General features: G+C 42.1%; 2 protein-coding genes across 2 annotated transcripts; both read left to right on the forward strand.

Annotated features, from left to right (window-relative positions):
• The first annotated feature begins 842 nt into the window (after nucleotides 1-842).
• On the forward strand, nucleotides 843-7,704 carry LOC120561373 (serine protease HTRA3-like). Its single transcript, XM_039804468.1, has 10 exons — nucleotides 843-1,266; nucleotides 2,525-2,630; nucleotides 2,933-3,155; nucleotides 3,676-3,870; nucleotides 4,099-4,131; nucleotides 5,066-5,180; nucleotides 5,869-5,919; nucleotides 6,011-6,068; nucleotides 6,843-6,938; nucleotides 7,302-7,704. The coding sequence occupies exons 1-10, from the start codon at nucleotides 843-845 to the stop codon at nucleotides 7,468-7,470; spliced, it is 1,470 nt and encodes a 489-aa protein (XP_039660402.1). The 3' UTR covers nucleotides 7,471-7,704.
• A 12,795-nt stretch (nucleotides 7,705-20,499) lies between these two features.
• On the forward strand, nucleotides 20,500-23,478 carry LOC120569764 (G-protein coupled receptor 26-like). Its single transcript, XM_039817860.1, has 3 exons — nucleotides 20,500-21,465; nucleotides 21,871-21,984; nucleotides 22,646-23,478. The coding sequence occupies exons 1-3, from the start codon at nucleotides 20,792-20,794 to the stop codon at nucleotides 22,887-22,889; spliced, it is 1,032 nt and encodes a 343-aa protein (XP_039673794.1). The 5' UTR covers nucleotides 20,500-20,791; the 3' UTR covers nucleotides 22,890-23,478.
• Nucleotides 23,479-23,715: the final 237 nt, after the last annotated feature.

The raw sequence follows: 23,715 nt of genomic DNA on the forward strand, positions 1-23,715 counted from the left end.
GATTTTATAAATCATGTTTTAATGTTAAACATACATGTGGCACAGTGAATCTTACCTTTAGTACCTAAATAAAACATCACATTCATTATTAGTTTCACTTGTTTTCATTTTAAACTAATTGTATATCTGAATACAATACCCATTTTCTATAGGCTCAGTCTGCCACTTTTCTTTTTTAAAACAATTCCAGTGCTGGTCCCATGGTATCAGAATTGTGGATAGTCGTCATGGAAACATTAATTAGTCATGTGACAAGGGCTGGGAAGATTGGCATAACAGGCAGCCCAGAGACAGTACTCTGATCCATTGGAAATCACAAATGTCAGATTGCCAGCATTCTGTCAAAATCATATTTCAGGGGGGGGGGGGCGGTGCCACCCCGTGCCCCCCTTCCAGCAGATCTCTGCTCTAGTAGACTAGTCGGGGAACAGGCCCTTTAACAGGTCGTTACTGAAAGGCTGGTTATAAATGGTGTTGATCAGTTTCCCATCATGAGAAAGTGAGTGGCTCCCTGGCTCCAGTTCGCCTCGGGCTCTGGGATCGCTCACTCACAGAACTGATGTATCCAGTCACCAGGCTGTCAAAATATGCAGGCACTGTTGACTCAGCAATGTCGTGAGTTCAATCTACAGAGAGCTGAGAACACGAGCTCCATAGGCCCAATCGCTTCTCAAACAGCGCCACAGCTCTGTGGAGTGAAGTAACACGTGGCGTGTTTCTATATGTATTTATTCAGGATCTGGACACAGGGACACATTTTGTAGAGATACATTTAATATGACGATATAAGGAACCAATTGAACCCCCGAGCTCTTTGGCTGGTGCTTTCAACATTCATCACCATGCAGCTCCTTTTACTTGCAGCGGCGCTTCTATTTACGCACGACTTCACCGGAGCTGTGCGCTCTGACAAGTGCGCCTCCCGCTGCGACGTGAGCTTGTGTCCGAGCCCCAGCTGTCCCGGCGGGTACGTCCCGGATAGATGTAACTGCTGCCTGGCGTGTTCACCGCGCGAGGGAGACCCCTGCGGCCGCAAAAACGACCTGCCCTGCGGGGATGGATTGGAGTGCAAGCTGCTCGCTGCGGGGAGGCGCCGAGGCTCCAAGGGGGTCTGCCGGTGTAAAAAGGAGGATGAAGTGTGTGGAAGCGACGGGAAAACGTACGGTAATGTGTGTAAGATGAGAGCGGCCAGCCGTAAAGGTGAGCAGAAGGGGAGAGCCGCAGTTAGCCAAGCGCACAAAGGACCCTGTGTACCTTCCGGCGCAGGTATGGGAAGACATTCACTTTTTGGGTTTAACGAAAACATATGATTATACAAATTCATAAAACATCGTGTCTGTGGCCTATAGCTGTAATAGTTTACAGTGCTACTGTCAGGGAAAACTCAGGAGCAGCTTGACTCTGGATCCGTGAAGTTTAGGAGACTTGAACCATTTATTGAAATCTCGGTAGAGGAGATTTAGGATTAAGCAGTGCAGTTTAACCACAATGTAGTGCCATCCCAACTCTGAGGCACTCTGCATTTCCAAGAGACATTTATCTAACATGTCAAGTTTGGGTTATGTAAAGTTAAGTTATTAATAATGGCGCCATGACATAGGCGCCGCAAACAGATGCTCACCTAAATCAATGTTGTTTTGAAAGTCCAGTATCTCCCTCTGGGGACAGGCTACCTGCGGGTGTATGTGTTTGTCAGTAAGGTGTGTGTGTGTGTGTGTGTGTGTGTGTGTGTGTGTGTGTGTGTGTGTGTGTGTGTGTGTGTGTGTGTGTGTTTAACGCTGACCTTAAAAGGAGACGGTCCTGGAACACAACATTCCTATATCATGCAGCTGCATACATTCCCTCAACAGAGACATACATATACATTCATACTTGAACACAGAACAGGTTTAGTGATGGAGTATGGCGTAAGTTTGGATGGAGTAAGAGTAAGTCTTCTCCTTGCCTCATCTTACCATCAAAATAGCGTTTCTGGACGTACTGATCCTTCTGTATTGAGAGCTGCAATAATTAGTCGATTAGTTGATTTTCAGAAAATTAATCAGCAACTATTTCTGATTGTTTTCACTAATTTTCAAGCAAAAACCCCCAAATATCCTCTGATTTCAGTTTCTTCAATTTCAGGATTTACTGCTTTTCTCAGTTTTTTAATATTGTATTCTGTCTCTAATATGTCTCTTCTGTCTATATATCTATTTGAAGACATCACTTAGGACTCGGAGACACTGATGGATATTTTTCACTATTTAATTTTATAATCGATTTATCAAAAACATAATAGACGGATTAATCCTAATAAAAATAATCCCTAGTTGCCGCCCTGATTTGAATTGTTATTTTTTTTTAACATACTTTGGCTAATTAGCATTGCATTTTGCTATACTGCACTTTTTTGCAGCACTAGCATTGAAGGAATAATGTTTATCTGATAATATATCTTCCCTAAAATCACATGTGTGTGTGTGTGTGTGTGTGTGTTTTTTTTTTTTTCTGTTAATGCAGTGCTTTCTTCATGTCAGTACAGGTCGTCCACTGGTCCGTCCCAGCAGCCCTCGCTACAAGTTCAACTTCATCGCTGATGTAGTGGAGAAAATAGCACCTGCTGTTGTCCACATTGAACTGTTCATAAGGTGTGTGTGTGTCTGTGTATGTGTCTGTGTCTGTGTGTGTGTCTGTGTGTGTGTACAGAGAGATGTTACAGCTACATGGAGTGTTGAGTAAAAGACACAGCAGTCTTAGCAGAGTGTTTTTGAAGTTTGACCCTTCTAACTTTAAATACAAAATATTCCTATGGAATTACTTGGGTACGTACTTGCGCTCCGCTTACCCCTCATTATAGTGATACAACTTCAACAATTCCAACCTGTGTCCTGAAATAAGGCCTCTTTCTCTTTCTCATTCCCTGTCTCCTTCTCCCCTTCTCTGTCTCCAGACATCCCCTGTTTGGTCGCCACGTGCGTCTCTCCAGTGGCTCTGGTTTCATCGTGAACCACTCAGGTGTGATTGTGACCAACGCTCACGTGGTAACCACAGCGACCACGGTGACAGGGAGGCCCCAGCTGCGCGTGCAGCTCAACGACGGCGACGCGTACGAGGCCACGGTCAGAGACGTAGACCGGAAGGCGGACATCGCCACGATCAAAGTCCACCCCCAGGTGAGAGCGTGCACGCGCTGAACACACAGGAGGGGCTTTTACATCCTGTCCAGGCAACTTCATCATCACTTTTGTTCACCCTTTTTCCAAATTCAAGTAATGTTACTTTAGTACTTTAGTATTTAGAATGTATCTTCCAGACATCTCTTGAACTTAATACAAAAAAGCATTCTGCACTATTGCACACTACCCACATCCTGACACGTGTCTTGTGCCAACGGTTTTCTGCTAGACATTCATAGCGGGAATACTTTCCTAAACACCAGCTCTGTGACTCATAGACACCGCACTGATGTGTGTATTCTCACACCCATATCTCAAATACTTGGACAGTTTTGTAAGCATTAAACTCTTCTTAATTCCCCTCTCTGTCTGTCTCTTTTCCTAATTGATTTGCCTTCATCCTTTGCAACTTGCTCTCTGTACAACTTGTCTTGGCACCATTTCTGTCTTTTTGTCTCCATCTGACACGTCTACCTGTGTTGGTATGTTTGATCCGCGTGCGCCCATTTGGGAGCAGAAAAAGCTTCCTGTGCTGTCTCTGGGCCGTTCAGCTGATCTGAGACCAGGGGAGTTTGTGGTTGCTATTGGCAGCCCCTTCGCCCTGCAGAACACCGTCACCACGGGCATCGTCAGCACCACTCAGAGAGACGGCAAGGAGCTCGGCATCAAGGACTCAGACATGGACTACATCCAGACCGACGCTATTATTAATGTGAGAACACACACACACACACACACACACACACACACACACACACACACACACACACACACACACACACACACACACACACACACACACACACACACACACACACACACACACACACAGGTCATTCAGTCTGGATGAGATGTTTTGTTGTATATGGATTTTTGTCATTTGTGTCAAAATCATTGATGTTATTGTCCCTGTCTCATATTTCATCTGATCTGTGAGAAGTATGGAAATTCTGGAGGACCTCTTCTTAACTTGGTGAGTAGTGTTGTGATGACTTGGATGATTGTGGAGGATTGTTCAATGGGACTGTCAGAGGTCCACATGAACTATTATTATTTTTAATCAGAATACAAATAAATCAGTATTAGAAATATCTGAACCCCCGCCTATCTGTATATCTATATATTTATTGTTTATATTTATTATGCACTGGCTGAAGAAGCACTGCAATTTCATTGTATAAACCTGATGTGCAATGACAATAAAGATTCTTATCAAGAAACTCTACATGGGCTTCTGATTGCAAGATTATAAAACTCTCCCTCTGGCTATGACAGATAAAACACAATGCAGAGCACCCTGGGGCTCCCTACCAGTAGAGAAAACGTGATCAAGTGCCCTAGGTCGCCCTACCAGTAACACATATAGGCTGCCCTACATGCTAGAAATCGTTCTGCATGTGGTGGGGCGCCCCTCAGGCATCACATAACACAACTGCTTCAATATTACTATTGTGGAAATATGTGGTTTTGGGCTATATAATCCAATTTGACTTGATTTGAAAAATATTGGTAGACATAACAATTACAAACTTGTTACATAAAAAATGCTAAAATAAGTCATTTATTGACTGGATATATTAACTGGAATGCACACTTCCCCCAAAAAGCACAAAATAAGTACGAAAAGCTGGCTGCTGTACTTTGTATACTGATCCAAGCAGCAGAGTTACATAGACATAGACCGCTGAATGTCTGCCCACATCTACGATTTGTTGAGCTATTCAAATGAATGAATGAAGTAAACTGGCATTTCAGTCTTCTTTTCGGGCTAACATTTGCATAAATGATTGCATATATACAGTGTGTATAGCAATATTTAACGTGTTAGACTACACACAGTCTTCTTTTAGATAGTATTTGTAGTAATCCAAATGATATATGTGATACATGTGTGTATTTTATTTCAGGACGGCGAGGTGATAGGCATCAACACGCTGAAAGTGACAGCAGGGATCTCCTTCGCTATTCCCTCCGACCGAATCAGACGCTTCCTCGCAGAGTCACAGACCAAACACAGCAAAGGTCAGAGGTCAAAGCTCGGACCGCACAAAGATAGAGAACAGTAGGAACACATGGATTCATAGCCTTCCCAGTGGTTGTTTCTTTGAGCTTTAGCGTCTCCAGGCTGTCCAGAACTCTGCTGCAAGGCTTTTAACTCACATTAACGAAGGAGCACACATCACACCTGTTTTAGCCTCACTTCACTGGTTACCAGTCCAGTATAGAATTCAATTTAAAATCCTGGTCCGTACTTTTAGAGCCCTGCACGGTCAAGTTGCTCCCTACATCTCTGACTTGATACAGCTTCATACCCCCACCCGTAGCCTGAGGTCATTAGGTCAGAGGCTATTAGTGGTTCCCCGCGCTCATTTTAAAACTAGAGGGGGTCGATCATCCCAATCAGCGGCTCCTAGGCTGTGGAATGTCTTGCCTCCCTTTCTACGTTGTGTGAATTCTGTCGAATCTTTTAAAAAGCAATTGAAGACTCTGCTGTTCAAGCAGGCTTTTAGTTATTCAAAGTTTTTTTTATGGTTGTTTATGTTTTCTATTTGTATTTCAATTTTCTTGTATTTTAATTTGTTGTATTGTATTCCATTTTATTGTGAAGCACTTGGTGCTATACAAATAAACTTTACTTACTTACTTTCTCACTATTTCTCAGTAAATCCCATCCCAGTTGTTGTTGTTGTTGTTGTTGTTGTTGTGACAGAAAAGACCAGACTGCAAAGAAGACTTACAGAGGAGCCCCAGTCTGATGCAGGTGAGAAGCGTCTGTCGTCATGGAAATTTCCATGACGGGGGGGTCACATTCTTTCTCCAAGAATAAGTTTATACTACTGTGTTGTTTTCAGACGTGTTGGAGGGGAAGAGACATTTTTTAGGCATCAGGATGCTTGCTGTAACCAAAGCGTGAGTTGTTACATCCCCACACACATTTGAGATTGTAGCTTTTTATTAAAAAGCCTGAGCATTTTCATCAAGAAAATTTTATTCAGCATTTAGTTAAATGATAATGGATTTATTACCCATTTTCTTCCAGTGAAACTAGTTTTTATAACTCTATTTATTGTCTTATAGTACAGTGCATCTATACCATACAGTGCATACAAACCTATACACACACACACACACACACACACACACACACACACACACACACACACACACACACACACACACACACACACACACACACACACACACACACACAGACACACAGTTTAATAATAACGTAAAATAGCATACAATAAATTAAGAAAAAAAGTACATAAATAATATAAACTGGATCAAAATAAAATGTGACATAATTATTAATTAGGTTATTTGTAGTTGTCCATTGTAGTATTTTTAATATGCCACATATTCTGTCTGTTCTGAGCATATTCAATATAGGTTTTATTTATTGTTAATTTCAAAATATATCCACCATTACATATAAATAAGGCATATTATGTTACAGACTTTATAATTGTGTCTAACAACCTTCATCTCTAATTAGTAATATTTGAAATCACTCAGTACGGATAATGACAGACTGTATATATCCCTCCATAGAAGATGGAAGGGTGGTGATGGATGCCTCAGTGAAACTAGTTTTTGCAACATATGAAAAGAAGTTTATTAGTATTAATATTGGTATTGGTATTAGCATTAACATTACCGTTGTATATGTGTGCCTCTCAGTCTAGTAGCAGAGTTGAGACGTCAGAATCTGGACTTTCCCAAGGTCAGCAGCGGAGTTTTGGTGCAACAGGTCATACCTGACACTGCAGCAGAAACGTACGTTCACACACACTTGCAAAAACCCAAGTGCGCGCACACACACACACACCACACACACACACACACACACACACACACACACACACACACACACACACACACACACACAGAGAAAGAGTACTCTGAAGAAACCTTTATAGAAACAAGACCACCATTCATCAAGTAGCACTCAAACTTTGGTGTTCTTCAAATGCCATAATGTATTTTTTTTTACGTGAGGACTATTATAAAGGATTTCTTATACATAAATGATGACTTGTTACATAATCTGTTCAGTCATGTGTTTGGCATGTACACATTTTACATTATGACATACTATAGCAAATCATGGAGTACAGTTTGTTTCCTCTGTGTTTATAGTGGAGGGATTAAGGAAGGTGACGTTATAGTCAAACTAAATGGACAACCAGTCCACACCACCAGAGACATCCACGAGATGCTGCAGCGGGACCAGCCTCTCCTGCTTGAGATTCGCCGAGGCAATGATGACTTACTGTTCCACATCCACCCTCAAGTTATAGTACATTGAAGGACAGGAGTCAGTATAGTGGCAGTAAAGGCCCACCTGGCCATGGGCAACATACTGCAAGGATTTATGAACAAGCCATGTTTGGAAATATAATGATGGAATGAATGAATGATATGCTCAACCATTGAATAAATATAGTATTTTATTACAATACTCAACATACTGCAGAGGAAATATATTACACTGTATATAATATGAAGCTCAAAGACTTTCAGAATAAAAGCTCCCAAACAAGACTGGTATGTATGTGTCTGTCCTGCAGCTGTTGTCCGTCTGCACAGACGGCAGCTTCGACTCCTTTGTTTATGTCTTCTTGTCCCTTCCACTCTGCCTTGGAAAGACATTCTCCTAATTTAAACAAACCTAATCCGACACCTAGACACACAACTTACACACGCACACTGAGCTGTTACTGGAAAACTCACTTTTATCCTCTCCTGTTTTGGTAATGAAAATTCTGCATGCTTAACGTTCTCTGAACCTTGACGTTAAGACAGACAGAAACTCCTTGTGGGGCTGCTTTGTTGGTGTCTTTAGATAATCCAAATGCAGCCTGAAGCTAATGATGGAAAATTGGTAGCATCTGCTTCAAAATAAAATAAAATAAAATGCAAAGATGTAGACCTGAGCAAACTCTCTTCTTGGTGGCTTGACATTACACTATACTCTTGATTTGTACAGATGTCTCCTCCCATGATGACATTAGCTAAAAATGACCCCACACGGCACCTTATGTGTGTGCACAGTTCATAAACTGGACCCAGACAGACATTCCTTCCTGCTTATTTGATTAGAAACGGTGCCATGTTACTGTTGGCTGTGTAGACATACACAGAAGGATGACGGAAAAGAAGAGAAGAGAATGGGATAGAAATCAAGAAAAAAGGGGGGAAATGATGCTTAGAGAATAAGAGACTACCGCAGTGGACACATTACTACCATATCACCCAACAGGAGTCTTTCTTTAATGTGTGTGTGTGTGTGTCTCACACTGACCCAATTGTTTGAGAGTGTGTGTGAGGTGTTCTAGTCTTGCCAAGACATATTGTCATAGCAGAGCGCCAGAGGGGCAGACAGGGGACACAGCTGTTTGTCCTTATACAGACAAAATGATCACACATGGCTCACATATAATCAAAACCTCTCACACTGCCTGTTTCTAGGCTGAAATTAGAGATACATGCGCATCAAATCCGTTCATCTACAATGGAATATATACAGTTTATTTCCCATAAGGCCCCATTCAAGCCGTGGCGCAATGAATGTATCACCATCTAGAGGCCGAATGGAATCAAGTCTTGTTCAAATTCAACCCAAATTATGATTCCCAAATAGAACACTAGATGGCGTGTTGGGTGTAATAATTCAGTCCTGATGTGGCAGCTGAAACTCAGATTATAAGGCTACTGTATAAGTGAAGTATAGAAGTCCACATATAGCTCTGGTTTCTAATGTTGAAGCTAAAGTAGAGCGCACTGGATTAAGTTATTTTTACCACTGAATGACACATTCAAGTGACCAGTAATAACCATTCTCATCAGACTAAAATCTTAATCAACTATACATTTTTGGATGAAAGATCACTTAGAGTAATATCCAGACATCATGCGATATTTGTTGGTTTAGGTGTATTGGGTGGTTCAGGCACTGGGGTCACAAGAGGGGTCTGTGTGTCCCTGATCAACTGTCCATCCTCTCTAGAGGGCACAGACTCTTCTTCCTGTGACTTTTCCTCTGGTGATGGTCTCACAGTAGTCAGGCTCACCAGGGGCAAACTCTCAAGTGCTGACGATCTCTGGGCCTGTATTATGACGCAGGCGGATGTGGTCATGATGTCTGCGGAACACTCGTCCATTCAACAACAAATGAGAGTGGACCTCTCCAGGTAGCCATTTCTGAGTAGTGTTGTTGCTGAAATTTCTGATATAGACATTGTCACCAGGTTTCAGCTGTCTCACTATTGCCTGTTTATCATGACCCTCCTTCTGCTTTTCCTGCTTTCTCAGCGCTGTGGCCTTTATGTCTGGACGCAGCAGGTCCAACCTTGACTTAGGCCTACGCCCCATCAACATCTCTGCTGGAGCCCCTGCAGTAGTAGTCTGTGGCGTAAGGCGGTATTTAAACAGGAAACGTGAAAGCCTTGTGCTTAGAGAGTCACCTTTCATTCGCTTCAGACCTTCCTTCACCGTCTGGACATCTCGCTCCGCTAATCCATTTGAGGCCGGGTGGAAAGGAGCTGTACGAACGTGCCGGATTTCATTCTGTTCTATGAACGCACCAAACTCACTGGCGAACGTTGGACCATTATCCGTGACCACTGTGTCAGGCAACCCGTGGATTGCGAAAACTTGTCTGAGCTTGTCTATGGTTACGGGTGCTGTTATGTTGGTCATGATGTGAGCGTCTATCCACTTGGAGTGGGCATTCACCATTATGAGAAACATCTGCCCCATAGTCTAGACCAGGGGTGATCTGGCCACTCCCAGGGATGCAAAGGGGCTGGTGGCGACATGTGCTGATTAGACTGACATTGTGTGCATGACTTTACCTTGTTCTCCAGGTCTAAATCCATCCTTGGCCAACAGACATAGGACCCTGGCAGGCTTTTCATTCTTGACACTCCTGGATGGGTCTTGTGTAGTTCTTTTACAATCTGTGAGCGACCTGGGGGAGGTACGACTACCCTCGACCCCCAGAAAATGCAGCCATCCTGTAGGCTGAGTTCCGTTATGCGTTTGACATATGGTTTCAGTTCTTAACTGTCAACCACCTTGGCCAGCCCTGCAACAGATAGCCTAAGTCTTTACTTTGGACAACACTGGGTCTCTCTCTGTCCACTGCTTGACCTGGCCTGGCTTAACAGGTGTCTGTGACAGTTTTTCCAATGAAAAGACACGAAAAGGCACATATGTCGAGTCAGGTGTCTCTGGCAATGGCAGACGACTCAACGCATCTGCGTTTGCATTGTCCTTCCCCGCTCTGTACACTATGGTATACTGGTAGGCTGACAAGAGGAGTGCCCACCGCTGGATTCTGGCTGACGCTAGCGGCGGAATGCAGCGAGCATGCGAGGCTCTCCTCCTTGTTGTTGTCGCTGCCCTACAGCCGCTCCGTGTGCCTCCTCATGTTCCTCTTCGCTGCTTTCTCTCATGAAACTAGCCGCCAACCGTTGACTAGCTAGCACTGTAACACTAAAAACAAAAAGGAATGTAAAAACACTTCCAGTTCACCTCGTCGCCAAAAATATGTGGTAACTTAGGCAATCATAAGGACCACAGTGAAGGTTGTACCGAGTGGTGGCTTTTAATAGTGAATGTGGACAGGCAAACAACGTCACTTGAGCCCGAAACTAGCATTCTTCTTCTAGCAAATAAAACACTGCTTAACACACAGTAGCTGAGGGAGTACTGAAACTAGTATCACATAATTACGAGAGCTCCACCTAGTGGCATGAAGGATCACTAACATCTTAAGCATTACAACAATCAGGGTTATCTCAGCTTGGGCGTGGAGACTACAAATTCATAACAGAAAGCGTTACAAACTGCAAGATTTGGGCACATACCAGTCAGGGAGGGTCTAACAAAAACTAAGATCCAGCAGTTTGACCCATGACTAAAAGTCAAGATATCTCTGCCTTTGTATCTGTAATTTTGACCATTCTTAATCAGTTGAATCTGTCTCTCATGAGTCGCCCAACTTATCAAAGTACTCCTTTGAATTGGAACACTTTATCCACACACTACTGTATATTAGCCTGTCTTGAGGGGTTTCATTTTTCACATTTTTACTTATCGACATTCCCCTGTAGGAACTTTTTGACCAGGAGGAACATCTATGGCCCTGAAACCCTGTTTTCTCAATCAGCTTCTATCAGTGATGGAGTCATACACACAATCTTCTGCCAAAGTTCGAACAGTTTTGGCTATTTTACATTTCATTTGTATTTTTATCTGAACTCTACTCAGTTTTCAAGTAGACAGAAAGGTAATGTCATGTATTGCCATCCAATCCAATCAGGATTTAGCAACATTTGAATTAAACTCTTATGAAAGTTGTGGGATTGTTGCTTATGTTGCTAGCACCGTCAGTCAAATCTGATTAAATCTCTCCCACACAATTTCCAATAAATCAGATTATGTTTGCTTTATGAGTTCTGGAGTGTTACATTCTTAATAAATAGGCTACTAAATGAAGCATAGCATTAGTTCAGGCAGAGGGGGCCTACCCGTGCTTTAAGCCCAGCTCTATGGTTGGGGTCCTGGGTCCAGGGACCTTAGCCCTCCAGGGAAGGCATCCATAGGGAATAATGGACCTTCAGCTCAGTCACGTGGGCTCATGATGCTTGGTTCATCATTTAGAGAGAAAGAGATAAAGACTGAGAGACTTTTATAATAGGGCGCAATCATTATGCCCTATGTAATGTCAAACTGTGAGTCATCCGTGACCTCAGAACCTGGTGACATTCTGAGTGCCGTCAGCAGCTATTAATGGATGCTAACCACCTCTGCAGTTTGGAAACAAACACAGGCACTTTGCATTTTATGTGCCACGCAAATGAACCTGAGATGGAAGCTTCTGCCATCAGCTGATACAAATACTGAGCTGGTAATCTCTAATAACAAAAAAGGAACCTTCTGGATTTTGGCAGTGGTAGAGAGTAACTAAGATCATTGACTCAAGTACAATTATTAGGGTACTTGTACTTGAGTAATACCCATGTTATTCTACTTTATACTTCCACTCCACTACCTCAGAGGGAAATATTTTAGTTTGTACTCCACTACATTTATTTGACAACATTAGTTACTAATTACTTTTCAGATTCAGATTATTAATAAAATGTATGACCAGCAAAGAAATCATGATTATGCATTAAGATAGTTAGCAGTATACAAGGTATGTAAAGTAAATTAACTCCACCTTTAAAAGCAGCATCATTAAAGTGATCCTTACACATGAAAGCATCAATAATTATGATCCAAGCACAGACTGGGGCATCGGGCATGGCAGCAGAGTTATAAACAGATTGGACTCAATTTTATTTTTTTCTGTCACACTGTGGCAATACAGTAGTACACGCCTAACTACTTCCATCTGTCTGGATTCCAACTCTCACTCTCTGTTTGACTCAGAGCCTTACCGGCCAAAAATACTGTGGGCCACTTACTTCATTAGAAAAGAAGAGAAGAGAACTTTTGGAGAGAAAATAAGAACATCTTTCAACCCACCACACACACAAGCACCCACGCAAACTAAACACACAGAACAATACAGCTAAGGGCAACCTCTCTCACACAATGAGCTTCCACAACTGGACAATTAGTCCTGGAAAAAGCAAATGAAATCCATGTGTTGATGTTGAGTATTCTGCCTGGAATTTATACGTTGCCTCCACCTCCACAAATGGGATAAAATGGCACATTCAAGTGCAAATCTGTAGATGCAAGGATAGTCTATGTGTATCTTTATGACAGCTAATACACAGAATATTTCATTTTCTAAGGCCAAGGCTAAGTTTTGGAAGATTTAATGAGGGCTGGAATTCCAGGCATTCCTGGCAATGTGTGATCAGTGTGATGAGTTTTTCCTCTGAAGATACTCCGTCTATTCCCAGTCATTTCAAAGTTGTTGTTGGACTGAAGGGAGACAGTGGAAGACTCCTTTCCTGTTTGTCCTTTTGGTCCATCCAAACAGCTTTCTGTCCGAACAGACAGAACGGGATGATTATACAAAAGATTTAAAACAAACTAAAAAAACAATAGTGTTTGATTTTTTACTTTTTTGCCCTCTCATACATACAGTACATGTGCAAACACGTGGTGTTGAGAGATCTTTTCACACTTTTTCAGCCTCTCTCCCTGTCCCATCTTTCTGTACTTCTAGTTTCTAACTTCCATATTTTGTCTATTTTTTCGGTCTTTTTATATGTCTATTATGTGGTCTCTAACCCTCAAGCGCTAAAGATATTAATTTATCATTTCTGGGTCTGGGCAGTTGTTTCATGTTGCAGTAGCTACACCTAAATGTTCTCTCGGCTCCCATGGTGGATACAAGAAATTTTTTTTAACATTAGACATCCAAGCTACCAGGCTAAGAGCTTAATAGCAACTTTCAGCTCATATTTTGGCCCACAGCTTTTCGGGTCACTCTCACCGCCCTCAAAGCAGCTACCTGCCCAGCACCAAACAGCAGACATACACAGTTAGAGACTAGCTGGTGAACACAGTGGGGCATGTTACACTTGAAGATCCAGATATTTAGGTGGAGATCAAAACAGAGCTAAAGGTGAGTGGATACTGGACTTACATTCATTAGAGGGACACAAACATTACTCCAAATGCTACTAATTTTGCTCTGCAACTGCTGGATGTGTCAATAGGAAACACATTCACATATCAACGTATAGGCTGTGTCAGTGTTGTGTCCAAGTGCCTTCATAGGTAGTGCTAGGTGCTAGGTTAGGCCAGGCTAGGCTAAATGCCTGATGGCCATATCAATCTTCTCATCTAATGCTTGGCAAGAAAGTGAATTCAAATTTCCTCAAAATGTTGAACTACTCCTTTGTGATTCAAATATTTTTGTCATGCGCTGAGCTAAACTGTTCAGCAAATCTCTTTCAAAACAGAGATAGAAGCCAGTGCTTTGCTGTGGTTTTACACAAATTCTTTAGAACTGGATTGCTTCAAATCCACCCTGCCGAGGAAATGACACACACACACACACACACACACACGCACGCACGCACGCACGCACACACACACACACACACACACACAGTAAACTGAGCATAGAAATTCTTTTGTCAGGGCTCCAGCAATAGCTAAATCCTGTGAGCCCTTCCTCTGTCTCTCAACTCCCTGTTTCTGGCACACTGCTGACTCATGCTTTCTCTCTCTGTCTCTGTCTCTCTTTCTTTATAAATCCAGTCTGCAGCCTTTGACTCTCAACTGCTCTTCTTCTGTACTCACTCAGGCATTTCTCGAAATTTTAAATAATTCAACTGCATTCTCTTATCTTGTGACCTCTGCATGTCTGTGCGCTCACATAAGCGATATAATTGTAAGCGTTTGTGTCGGTTTAGCTCACGGATTGTATGTGTGTGTTTAATGTGTGTAAGCAGTCTTGATCACCCCTTCTGTCTGTGCAGTTTCTTTTGTGTTTGAAGTAACTGGGTAATTGCCTCTTACTGAAGCTGTTTAGCTCTTAATGAGAGTGCTTGCTGTGCCCAAGCTAGAGGCCCAGTATTTTGTGGGTAAAGTTGGCACACGCACACAGAGAAACCAGCGTTTTCCTGTAGTTGGTAAGGGTTCCCCTTGTCTTGAATATAAAGCTTTTAGTCCGTTATGTCTGACAGGTTTTGGCTGTGGTGTCACTACTTTTCTGAGAAGTACAGGAGGCGTTATGCTGCCAGGTGGTCATAAACCTGATTTGCTGGAAGAGGCAAAACAATGCTGTTTTTTGAAAGCGTTTTTTTTTTTTTTTTTTTTAGGCTACAGCATCTAGAAGTCTCCCTTTCCCAGAAACTGAACAGCAAACATCTGGAACACACATTTGTGAAGATAAACAACAAGCCAGCCAAATGAAGTGGAAACTGTAATCTTGGGTATCTTGGATCTTGGATAGGTAGAGGACCACGTGTTCTTTAATGGCCTGAGCGGAGGCCAGAATTGTCATTTCTAAAAACAATAAGCTCCTTGCTAGACAAGAGGAATCCAAAATGAGCCCAGAAGACAGTTTATTAGAAGAAAATGGCCTATGAACTTTAACTCTGCATATACAAAGGGTTAAGTATGGCACTACACACAACAGTTTTTGACTGAATGGCAATGCGTTTGTTTTTTCCCCAGTAGTGGTAGGATATAAAGATGGGAGGACAATTGGTTGTCCATCCATCACTCTGTTGTCCTATCACAGGATTTCACGCTAACAGTTTTAGACAAGATTAAGCTCTATAAACAAATATCTGCATATAAATGCAGAACCTGTAGGCACAGGGACAAGATTGTTTGTAGTAGTATTGACCAATCAAAAAGAGAGCAAAAGAGTGGGATCTTGGAACCCATCAGCTATCGTCCGATGATGATTTAGCTTTTTATTAGCTTATTAACCCTCCTGTTGTCCTCGGGTCAAATTTGACCCATTTAAAAAAAGTTTCACTATAAAAAGTTTGGGTTTCTTTCAACCAAAACATGGATCATTTATTTTACTTCTTCACAAGTAAAATAAATGATCAGTTCACTACTTTCATTAAATTTGGGTGTTTTATTCAATTTTATAACATGTGAATTTTTTTTAATAAAAGAACGTTGAAAAAAGTGACAAAAATATCGTGAAAAAAGCTTCAAAAACGTGAAAAAAAAAAAAAAAACTTCAAATAAAGTAAAGAAGAAATCTACAAAGACATCGAAAAAAGTGACAAAAAAACTTGGAAAAAAGCTTCAAAAATGTGGGGAAAAAGAGTGACAAAAACTTCAGGAAAAAAAAAAGTGTCCAAAAAATCCGACCAGAGCTACAGTGACGAAAAAAACAAGTTTTAATTTTAAATTTTGACCCAAAAAAATTAAAAGTTGCATGGTCGATAGGAAGACAACACAAGGGGTTAATTCATTTTCATTCATTTTGGCGCCACTTTGACAGCAAATAACTTTACATCTGAAGACTCTATTTGTCCATTGTTTATTTCTAAAGAAACACGACAAAAATGTATAAAAGGCTCCATTACCTTGTACCTCACGCTATGGCTCCGTAGCAGACGCTTTTGTAAAAACAGGCTAACGATTGTGTCATAACCAAGTGACTTACTGTCGCACAGTAGAGGAATTACCGTATAGTACAGGAGAAGCTCACAGGCAGTTTCGACTTACATTAGCTGTTTAAGTTTAATTACTAATGTTAACTATCATTTTAGTTAGCAATAATTAGCATGTGCCCATGTTATCTCCTTACATATACCTACGCTCTTGGTCTCTGTAAGATTGGGAATGATTGAGATTTTATTCCAGATATCTGCTGGCTACTTCGGAACCCAAAATACTGACCATCGCCCGCAGGGGCTAACTCGTCATCAGACCAATAGCCAATAGGTTTCCGAGATTGGATCAAGAGCAAGACATCTTTACAAACACTAGCCAGATTTCACAAAAGCACATTATGTCAACGGTGTCAAAGTGCAAGTGCATTTATCAATATACAGTATACACAAGGTAAACTGATTATTTCTCGTCCATGGCTGTTCACAAGTCAAATGGCTTCTGGGATAAAACTTCACTTCCTTCTAATTGTTTCACACACAATCAATCTAAAACAGATTCCTGATGGATTTAGCTTAAGGGGAGACACCCCAGGCAAAACCATCATTTTTGGGCTATTTAGCTAATTTAGTCTTCTTTCAGACTGAAAAAAACATCCCAAATACACATTTAGGTGTTTATTTTACTACATTTGGCTCCTTTTTCTCCTAAATTCAGCAAAAGTTAGCATCAGATAATGCCTCATTTGCATATTTAAACATACAATTTCAGAAAACCTGTAATACAAAAGTCTTGCAAAATGTCTGATATTTTATAATCCATAATCTTTAAAGGTCATTTTCTCATAATGGGTTTTTCTCAGACTCTGAGCCAGAAGTCTCCACTTCAGTAGCACTTAGATACACCAAACTTTCCATTTTCACTCCTATCTATATTCTGAAGGTTTTAACAGAGGGGTTTGTTCAGATATCATTCATAGCCTGATGTATGTAACATTTTATCTACAAACGAATATGGATTTTTTTTAATTCTAATTTATGCAGTGATAAAAGGAGATATCCAAAATCCCCTCTGTAAAAACCTTTGACCCTAATACAGTATGTCAACAAATTAAAAGAAGAATTTTGAACCTGGCTTTTTACAATGTTCTTCTGGAAATGTATGCGAATTAGCACATATTTTGCAAGATAATGCATCATTTCCATATTTAAACGTAAATATACAGAAAACTTGTAATACAAAATATATTTGTCTTAATGTAAGTAATCAACTGGGGTAGTTTCATGGTGATATCTATAAGTTCATTTTTGTTTCCTATTCACCTTGGGTGTCTCCCCTTAAAGTGGTCACAGTGGTACTAACGTGTAGGGTTGTTGAGATAAAGCGGGAAAGAGAGGCAGGGAGGGGGAGAGAGGCAGACTGACAGAGAGCATGGATGAAAGTGAGCGTATGTGTGTGTCTGGACATGTGAGTGTCTGTTTGAGTTAGTGTTTCTGTGCAGAGCGTTTGCTCTGTAGCTCAGAGGACTAAGACCTATTTTTACACTCCCACTCCCACTCTCCGGAAACACTCACTCATGACATTTGTTTCTCCTCATTTTCCCTCTCACATTATCTTCTCATCTCATATCTCGTATTCTTCTCTCATCACCATCATCATTATCACCGTCATCCCTAGACAGGGGCATGCTACCATCACCTCGACAAAATGCCGTGCTCTCAGGTTTTTTGAGCATCGAATTGAATTGAATAGATCAGATAGATCAGGGCCACTGCTGCCGAAAAGGAGGGATTCTCTTCTCTCAGTCACTACAGTCTTTAGTAGGAGAGTGAAGAGCTTCACGCACGGACTGTTGAGGATGCATTCAAATGTGAATTTTTGGGGCGCCTGGTTAGCTCATCTGGTAGAGAGTGTGCGCCCCTATACAAAGTCTCAGTCCTCGCCACAGCGTCCGCGGGTTCGGTTCCGACCCGTGGCCCTTTGCTGCATGCCATTCCTCCTCTCTCTCCCCTTTCATGTCTATGTTATTCTATCAAATAAAGGCTTAAAAATGCCAAAAAATGATCTTACAAAATTTGAATTTTGGTTAAAAATAGACACCTTCTTCACAAAATTCACCTGCAGGGAACCGAGCGAGGCTGACTTGCGTGCAGCAGTTAGATTGGAGTGACGGATGGACAGACAGAGAGTATCAATTATTTACAGGGAAAGGAATAGAGGCAAAGTTAAGGTGATGAGGGCGCTCCATATTGTGTTGCCCACCGTGGGAATTGTGATGTTGTGGAATTGCGCACACACTCACAGCATATGCACAGAGTCACATAGGGCCAGTGGCTTAAGTGCTTCTGCCATCAGCATTCCGTTGCTTGCATAACAGCTTCTCCAACCCTGGAAACCCTATACACGTGACCACTAAGAGGGCTCTTTCTAGCTGAGGAGTTTCTCATTCCCTCTCTTCCTCTTTTTCTCCCTCTTTTTTCTTTCTCTCTTTCTTCTTTGCAACAAAAGGGTTTTCCTTCACGGCAAGATGAACCCGCCCGAGGAGATAGCAGGATGACAAAAGAAGGGGCAGCGAATTGGGCATATTACTACTGTATATGTGATCTTCAAAGAACCTGTTAATGATTGAATATAAATGGAGCCTTTGGTGACAGGAGAGACAAACAACATCTGGGGAGCTGGTGGGAAGAAAATGTATGTAGCCCACCCTCATGCCTACAGACAAGCATATATGATATCTACAGTATATACTGAGGTAATAGCTGCCCACGCATTCGCCACACAAGCTCACTCATGCTTGCAGAGGTGAAAGTATGGAGGATTTAAAATGCCTAAATAAATACAAATCGCAGAAATAAAGTGAAATACAGTACACATTGTTATTTGTATTTTCTTTTGACGTATGCACTTTCTTGTCAATTAAATATAAAACATGTTAAGACGACAATTATTTAGCTTTTTGTCTTTAATAACTGAATTAATTCTTTCATGACTGAGATTAAGGAATTATCTTAGAGTGCTAAATCAGACCAGGCGATGTGCGTGTGACTACCACTAACTAGTCAGTCAATATCTCTTATGTATCATATGTGTACTCGGAATGTACAGAACACATGGCTCTACTGGGCAGTGCCGTCTTGGCTCGTACTACTACACCTGCCTATTTGCTGAGGATGCAATGAACGGCACACTGGAGCAGTGCAGTGCCATTTATATAGAGAGTTTGGCCAACTAGGGAATGGAATGTTCTGAGCTATCCCGTTATGCAATTGGATCCGAGGTAGTCACGTGTTTCGTGGACTCCATGTTGGATATTACATTCATCTGATTCCCATTGACATAGTGCAGGGAATAGTGGAAAAATGTAATAAATTATTTTTTTAAATGGCATAAATCACCGAAAAAATGCCCAACTGTTGCGCGTTTGGCTGCACTGAAAGACAGGGAAGCGGCAAAAGATTTCACATGCTCCCCCGTGAACCAAAAAAGGCGAAAAGTATGGGAGCTGAAGGTGAAAAGAGCTAACTGGAGAGCAAGTGACTACTCATTATTGTGTGAGGGAAATGTCAATATCTCTCTTCGACTTATGATAACAAATTACATAGGACAAATATAGTAATACCATTGCTAATGTGTACCATACTGTCAAAAAAGTTCTAGCACTGTTTGAAGTTAGCCATGCATTATGCCAGCGTTAGCTTTTTTGCTAGCACTCCATGTACCTAAATGCTTTTTGTAGTATTATTTATCATTATTAAACCACATGAGCAGAGTTCTGTTGTATACTTTAGAAGCTGTAGCCTATAGAAATAACTGAACACCTGAACTAGAATAAGCTGCCTGTAACACATTCTGGAAAGGTAAGTCCATCCATTTTTCCATCCTGCACATGACTTTCCTCCCCCTTAATTCATTTCATTTTCTTTTCAGCCTCCACTTCCATCCTTCCTCTCATACTTCCCTTGCTCTTTCCTCTCCTCAAACTGCATTTGTAATGTAGATTATGCCACACAGTGGCTAATATTTTCATGAATCTTATTTAAAGAATGCGCTGTGGCAAATGGTTTCTTACTGGCAAATCAAAACAAATCAGTGCCAAGGCGACGTTCAAATGAAGAGTGATGAAGCCTCCAGAGACAGACACACACACACACACACACACACACACACACACACACACACACACACACACACACACACACACACACACACACACACACACACCATGACATCCCCATCTCTGACATTAACTCCTGCGTGCATGAATATTGTTCAAGCGTCACATGCCAGCTCCCGACTGCACGTGCGGGGCGCACCGCATTGCCTGCGAAAGAGGAGGCGCCGGATAGTGCGCATGTTCGAGAGTAAACACTGCGCACGTGGTAAACCCGGAGTCGTCATTTCAGCACTAGACAGCTCTCTCCGCGTGCGCTTCTGTGGCATGTGCGCGCCGGTAAAGCGACCATCCGTCACAGCTGGTGGAGGGGGGGGGGCAAGCAGAGAGCAATGCACGGCAGACTCTCCACAGCATCCTCCGCACGACTGCTGCTGACGCCGAGCCTCGAGAGATGAGCATACCGGAGTTCCTACTGGAACTGTCCATCGTGGTCATAGCTGTTGTCTCGTTGCTGACGAACATGTCGGTGCTGCTGTGTTTCACCCAGAGCGCCGAGCTAAGATCCCACGTGCCAGGCATCTTCATCCTAAACCTCTCCTTCTCCAACATCCTCCTCACTGTCATCAACATGCCCGCCACTTTTCTCGGAGTGGCCAAAGGGGCAAAGCCCCTCGGCGACTTGCTCTGCCAAGCTGTGAGTTTCGCTGAGACTTTTCTCACCGCCAACGCGATGCTGAGCATGGCCGCGCTGAGCATGGACAGGTGGGTCGCCGTGGTGTTTCCCCTCAGGTACTCCAGCAAGATGCGCTACAGGGACGCGTGTCTGATCGTGGCGTACTCGTGGCTGCACTCGCTCTCCTTCTCTCTGACCCAGCTGCTCATGGCCTGGGGAGGTTACAGCCACACGTACGCCTCGTGCACAGTCCACCTGGACGGGGGGAAGAGGTCGCAGCTGGCCGCCTATGCGAGCTTCACGGCGCTGTTCCACTGCGGCAGCTTCGCGCTCTGCCTCCTGGTGCTGTGCTTCGCCTACCTGAAGGTCCTGAGGGTGGCCAGGTCCCACTGCAAGATGATAGACGTCATTACAGTGCACACTCTGATTCTGTTGGTTGATATTCACCCCAGGTAACGTGTGCGCCTACTGGAGATACAACTTTGAGGCTGTTGAGCCCTTTAGATGACGAAGAGGATTTTAGGGCCAATGTGAAAAAAATGTATTGGAGTTCTGAGTTTAAAGTCAGCACTAAAGTCAGAACTTTAAACTTATAAAGTCAGAATTTTTTTCATTTTTCCCATCACAATTCTGACTTTAAACTTCAAACTCAAATACATTTTACATATGTGGCCCTAATCCTCTTTCCATATCAGATGAATGTCAACAGTGTGAGATGTTCCACTGTTAGTGCAGTTTGACTTGTTTCCAAGAACATTCTTGGCTTAAAAATAACTTGCTTTGTAATACTAATGATATAAATCGTTAATATATTAGCTGATATGTCAGACATGAATTCATCTCTCTCTGTGTGTCAGTGTGAAGGAGAGGTGTCTAGCTGAGCAGAAGAAGAGGAGGCAGCGCGCCGCTAAAAAGATTAGCATCTTCATCGGCACCTTCGTCCTCTGCTTTTCCCCCTACGTTATTACAAGGTAACCGCCTGCTGTCACTGTTTATCACAGGCTTTATGCCAGCTGGTTAACTTTCCACATGACTCGTCTGTCTTCAGATGCTTTTCCAGTAAATCAAACTGTGTAACATTTCCTGTGTGTCTGATGTGTCTTGTGATACAATAATGGGTAAACTATATCCTGAACACACCAGTAATATAAATGCAAGATTTCTGAAATGTGTTTCTAACATTCGTTTGGTTGAATCTGCATTGATTGTGATGTTTTCTAATATTTTTTAATAGAAATATATAATGGAGTGCTATACTACAGCCTCAAGTAAAATTCAATTAACACCTCTCCAACACATCATTTCAACACGATAAGATTTACTCAGGTAACATTTATTGCAGGGATATTACAATGGATTACATTATAATGTGCAATTGTTCATATCCATGCATCTATTAGCTACTGGAAGGACAGAGTAGCTAAGATGCCCATTTAGCAAGAAAATAAGTCATAATAATAAAATACAATCACATGATTCGGATTTAGTATCTCATAATTATGAAAGATAAGAGATAGAGCTAATAAAGTGTTGTTTTTGTCAATTTCTTTCAAGTGTGTGATAGAAATGGACTTCCATATTCAGTACATAAGAGCCAAGAGAATTGACTTCTTCTTCTTCCTCGTCCTGCAGGTTGGTAGAGTTGTTGCCCTCTGTGCACATCCCCCGGTACTGGGGCATGACAGCCAAATGTCTGTCCTACGCCAAGACATCCAGCGACCCGTTTGTGTACTGTCTGCTGCGGCAGCAGTACAGGAAGGTCCTAGTTAGTATCATCAGCCGGGTCCTGAGACAGAATCCCTATGCGCTGTCTATCCACAGTGCCAGCAGCACGCTGGACACCACAGACGACAACTGCATTGCCAGAATCACCTGAGCTCGAGGTGCAAACATTTAAATGATTCAACATCTGCATCCTTCTCGCAGGAAGGTCAGAGGTCAGGGTTTCTGAAGAAGCAGCAGCCCTGCAGATGGAACCGGAACGGAGTCAGTGCCTTGCTCAAGGACACTTTAACACAGAGGTGGACCACAGTGTTGTCCACTGCGAGAACTGTTACGGACACGAAACAAATGCGTGCTCAATAAGACGCACTCTGATGTGTGCCAAAGGCTTCCTCAGCCTCCACAGACTGCTGTTTCCACAGTGCTTGTCAGTTTGCCTGCTGAGGCATTGCCAAAAACACACCACATGAAACCTACGACATTATATTATTTCATTTATTATGTTTAATACTTTCATCAATGTACATGTATGGTTTGAAGAAACCTGGATTTGTTCGAAAGTGGTCTTCATGTTTCAGTGAAAGAACTGGAAATATGTTCATTCTGATTACTGTTTTGAAGCTAATATTAAAGTTTATAAGTGTTAATTAGTGATATTTCTAACATGTCGAGTGCACAAATGTGTGGAGATGTTATATCAGCGCAAAAACACAGATGAAAAATAAACTCCGCTGCCACAGACACACTATAGTCCACTGTACATAAAAGTGAAAAAACAATAGATTCTGGTCAAATTGTGATACTGTAGGTAATTTAAATTATTGTTATGTCGTACATGTAGCGGTTGCTCCCAACATTTTTGCCTTGTGATTCTTAATCACACGAGCTGTGAGTAATTCAAACAGGGAGTGAGTCATCTGAAGGACTAGTAGTGCAGTGCCCTTGTAGAACATGCCTGTTTGGAACAGGCCGACTGATGT

The sequence above is a fragment of the Perca fluviatilis genome, chromosome 1 (genome assembly GCF_010015445.1).
Source record: "Perca fluviatilis chromosome 1, GENO_Pfluv_1.0, whole genome shotgun sequence".
NCBI classification, from domain to species: domain Eukaryota; kingdom Metazoa; phylum Chordata; class Actinopteri; order Perciformes; family Percidae; genus Perca; species Perca fluviatilis.

Bases quoted from the DNA above. Each gene is read 5' to 3' on its own strand.
- LOC120561373 (XM_039804468.1), top strand. From the start codon at position 843: ATGCAGCTCCTTTTACTTGCAGCGGCGCTTCTATTTACGCACGACTTC. The intron at 3,156-3,675 runs GTGAGAGCGTGC...ATTTGGGAGCAG, and splicing joins CGATCAAAGTCCACCCCCAG to AAAAAGCTTCCTGTGCTGTC. The intron at 5,920-6,010 runs GTGAGAAGCGTC...TGTTGTTTTCAG, and splicing joins GGAGCCCCAGTCTGATGCAG to ACGTGTTGGAGGGGAAGAGA.
- LOC120569764 (XM_039817860.1), top strand. From the start codon at position 20,792: ATGAGCATACCGGAGTTCCTACTGGAACTGTCCATCGTGGTCATAGCT. The intron at 21,466-21,870 runs GTAACGTGTGCG...TCTGTGTGTCAG, and splicing joins TTGGTTGATATTCACCCCAG to TGTGAAGGAGAGGTGTCTAG. The intron at 21,985-22,645 runs GTAACCGCCTGC...CTCGTCCTGCAG, and splicing joins TCCCCCTACGTTATTACAAG to GTTGGTAGAGTTGTTGCCCT.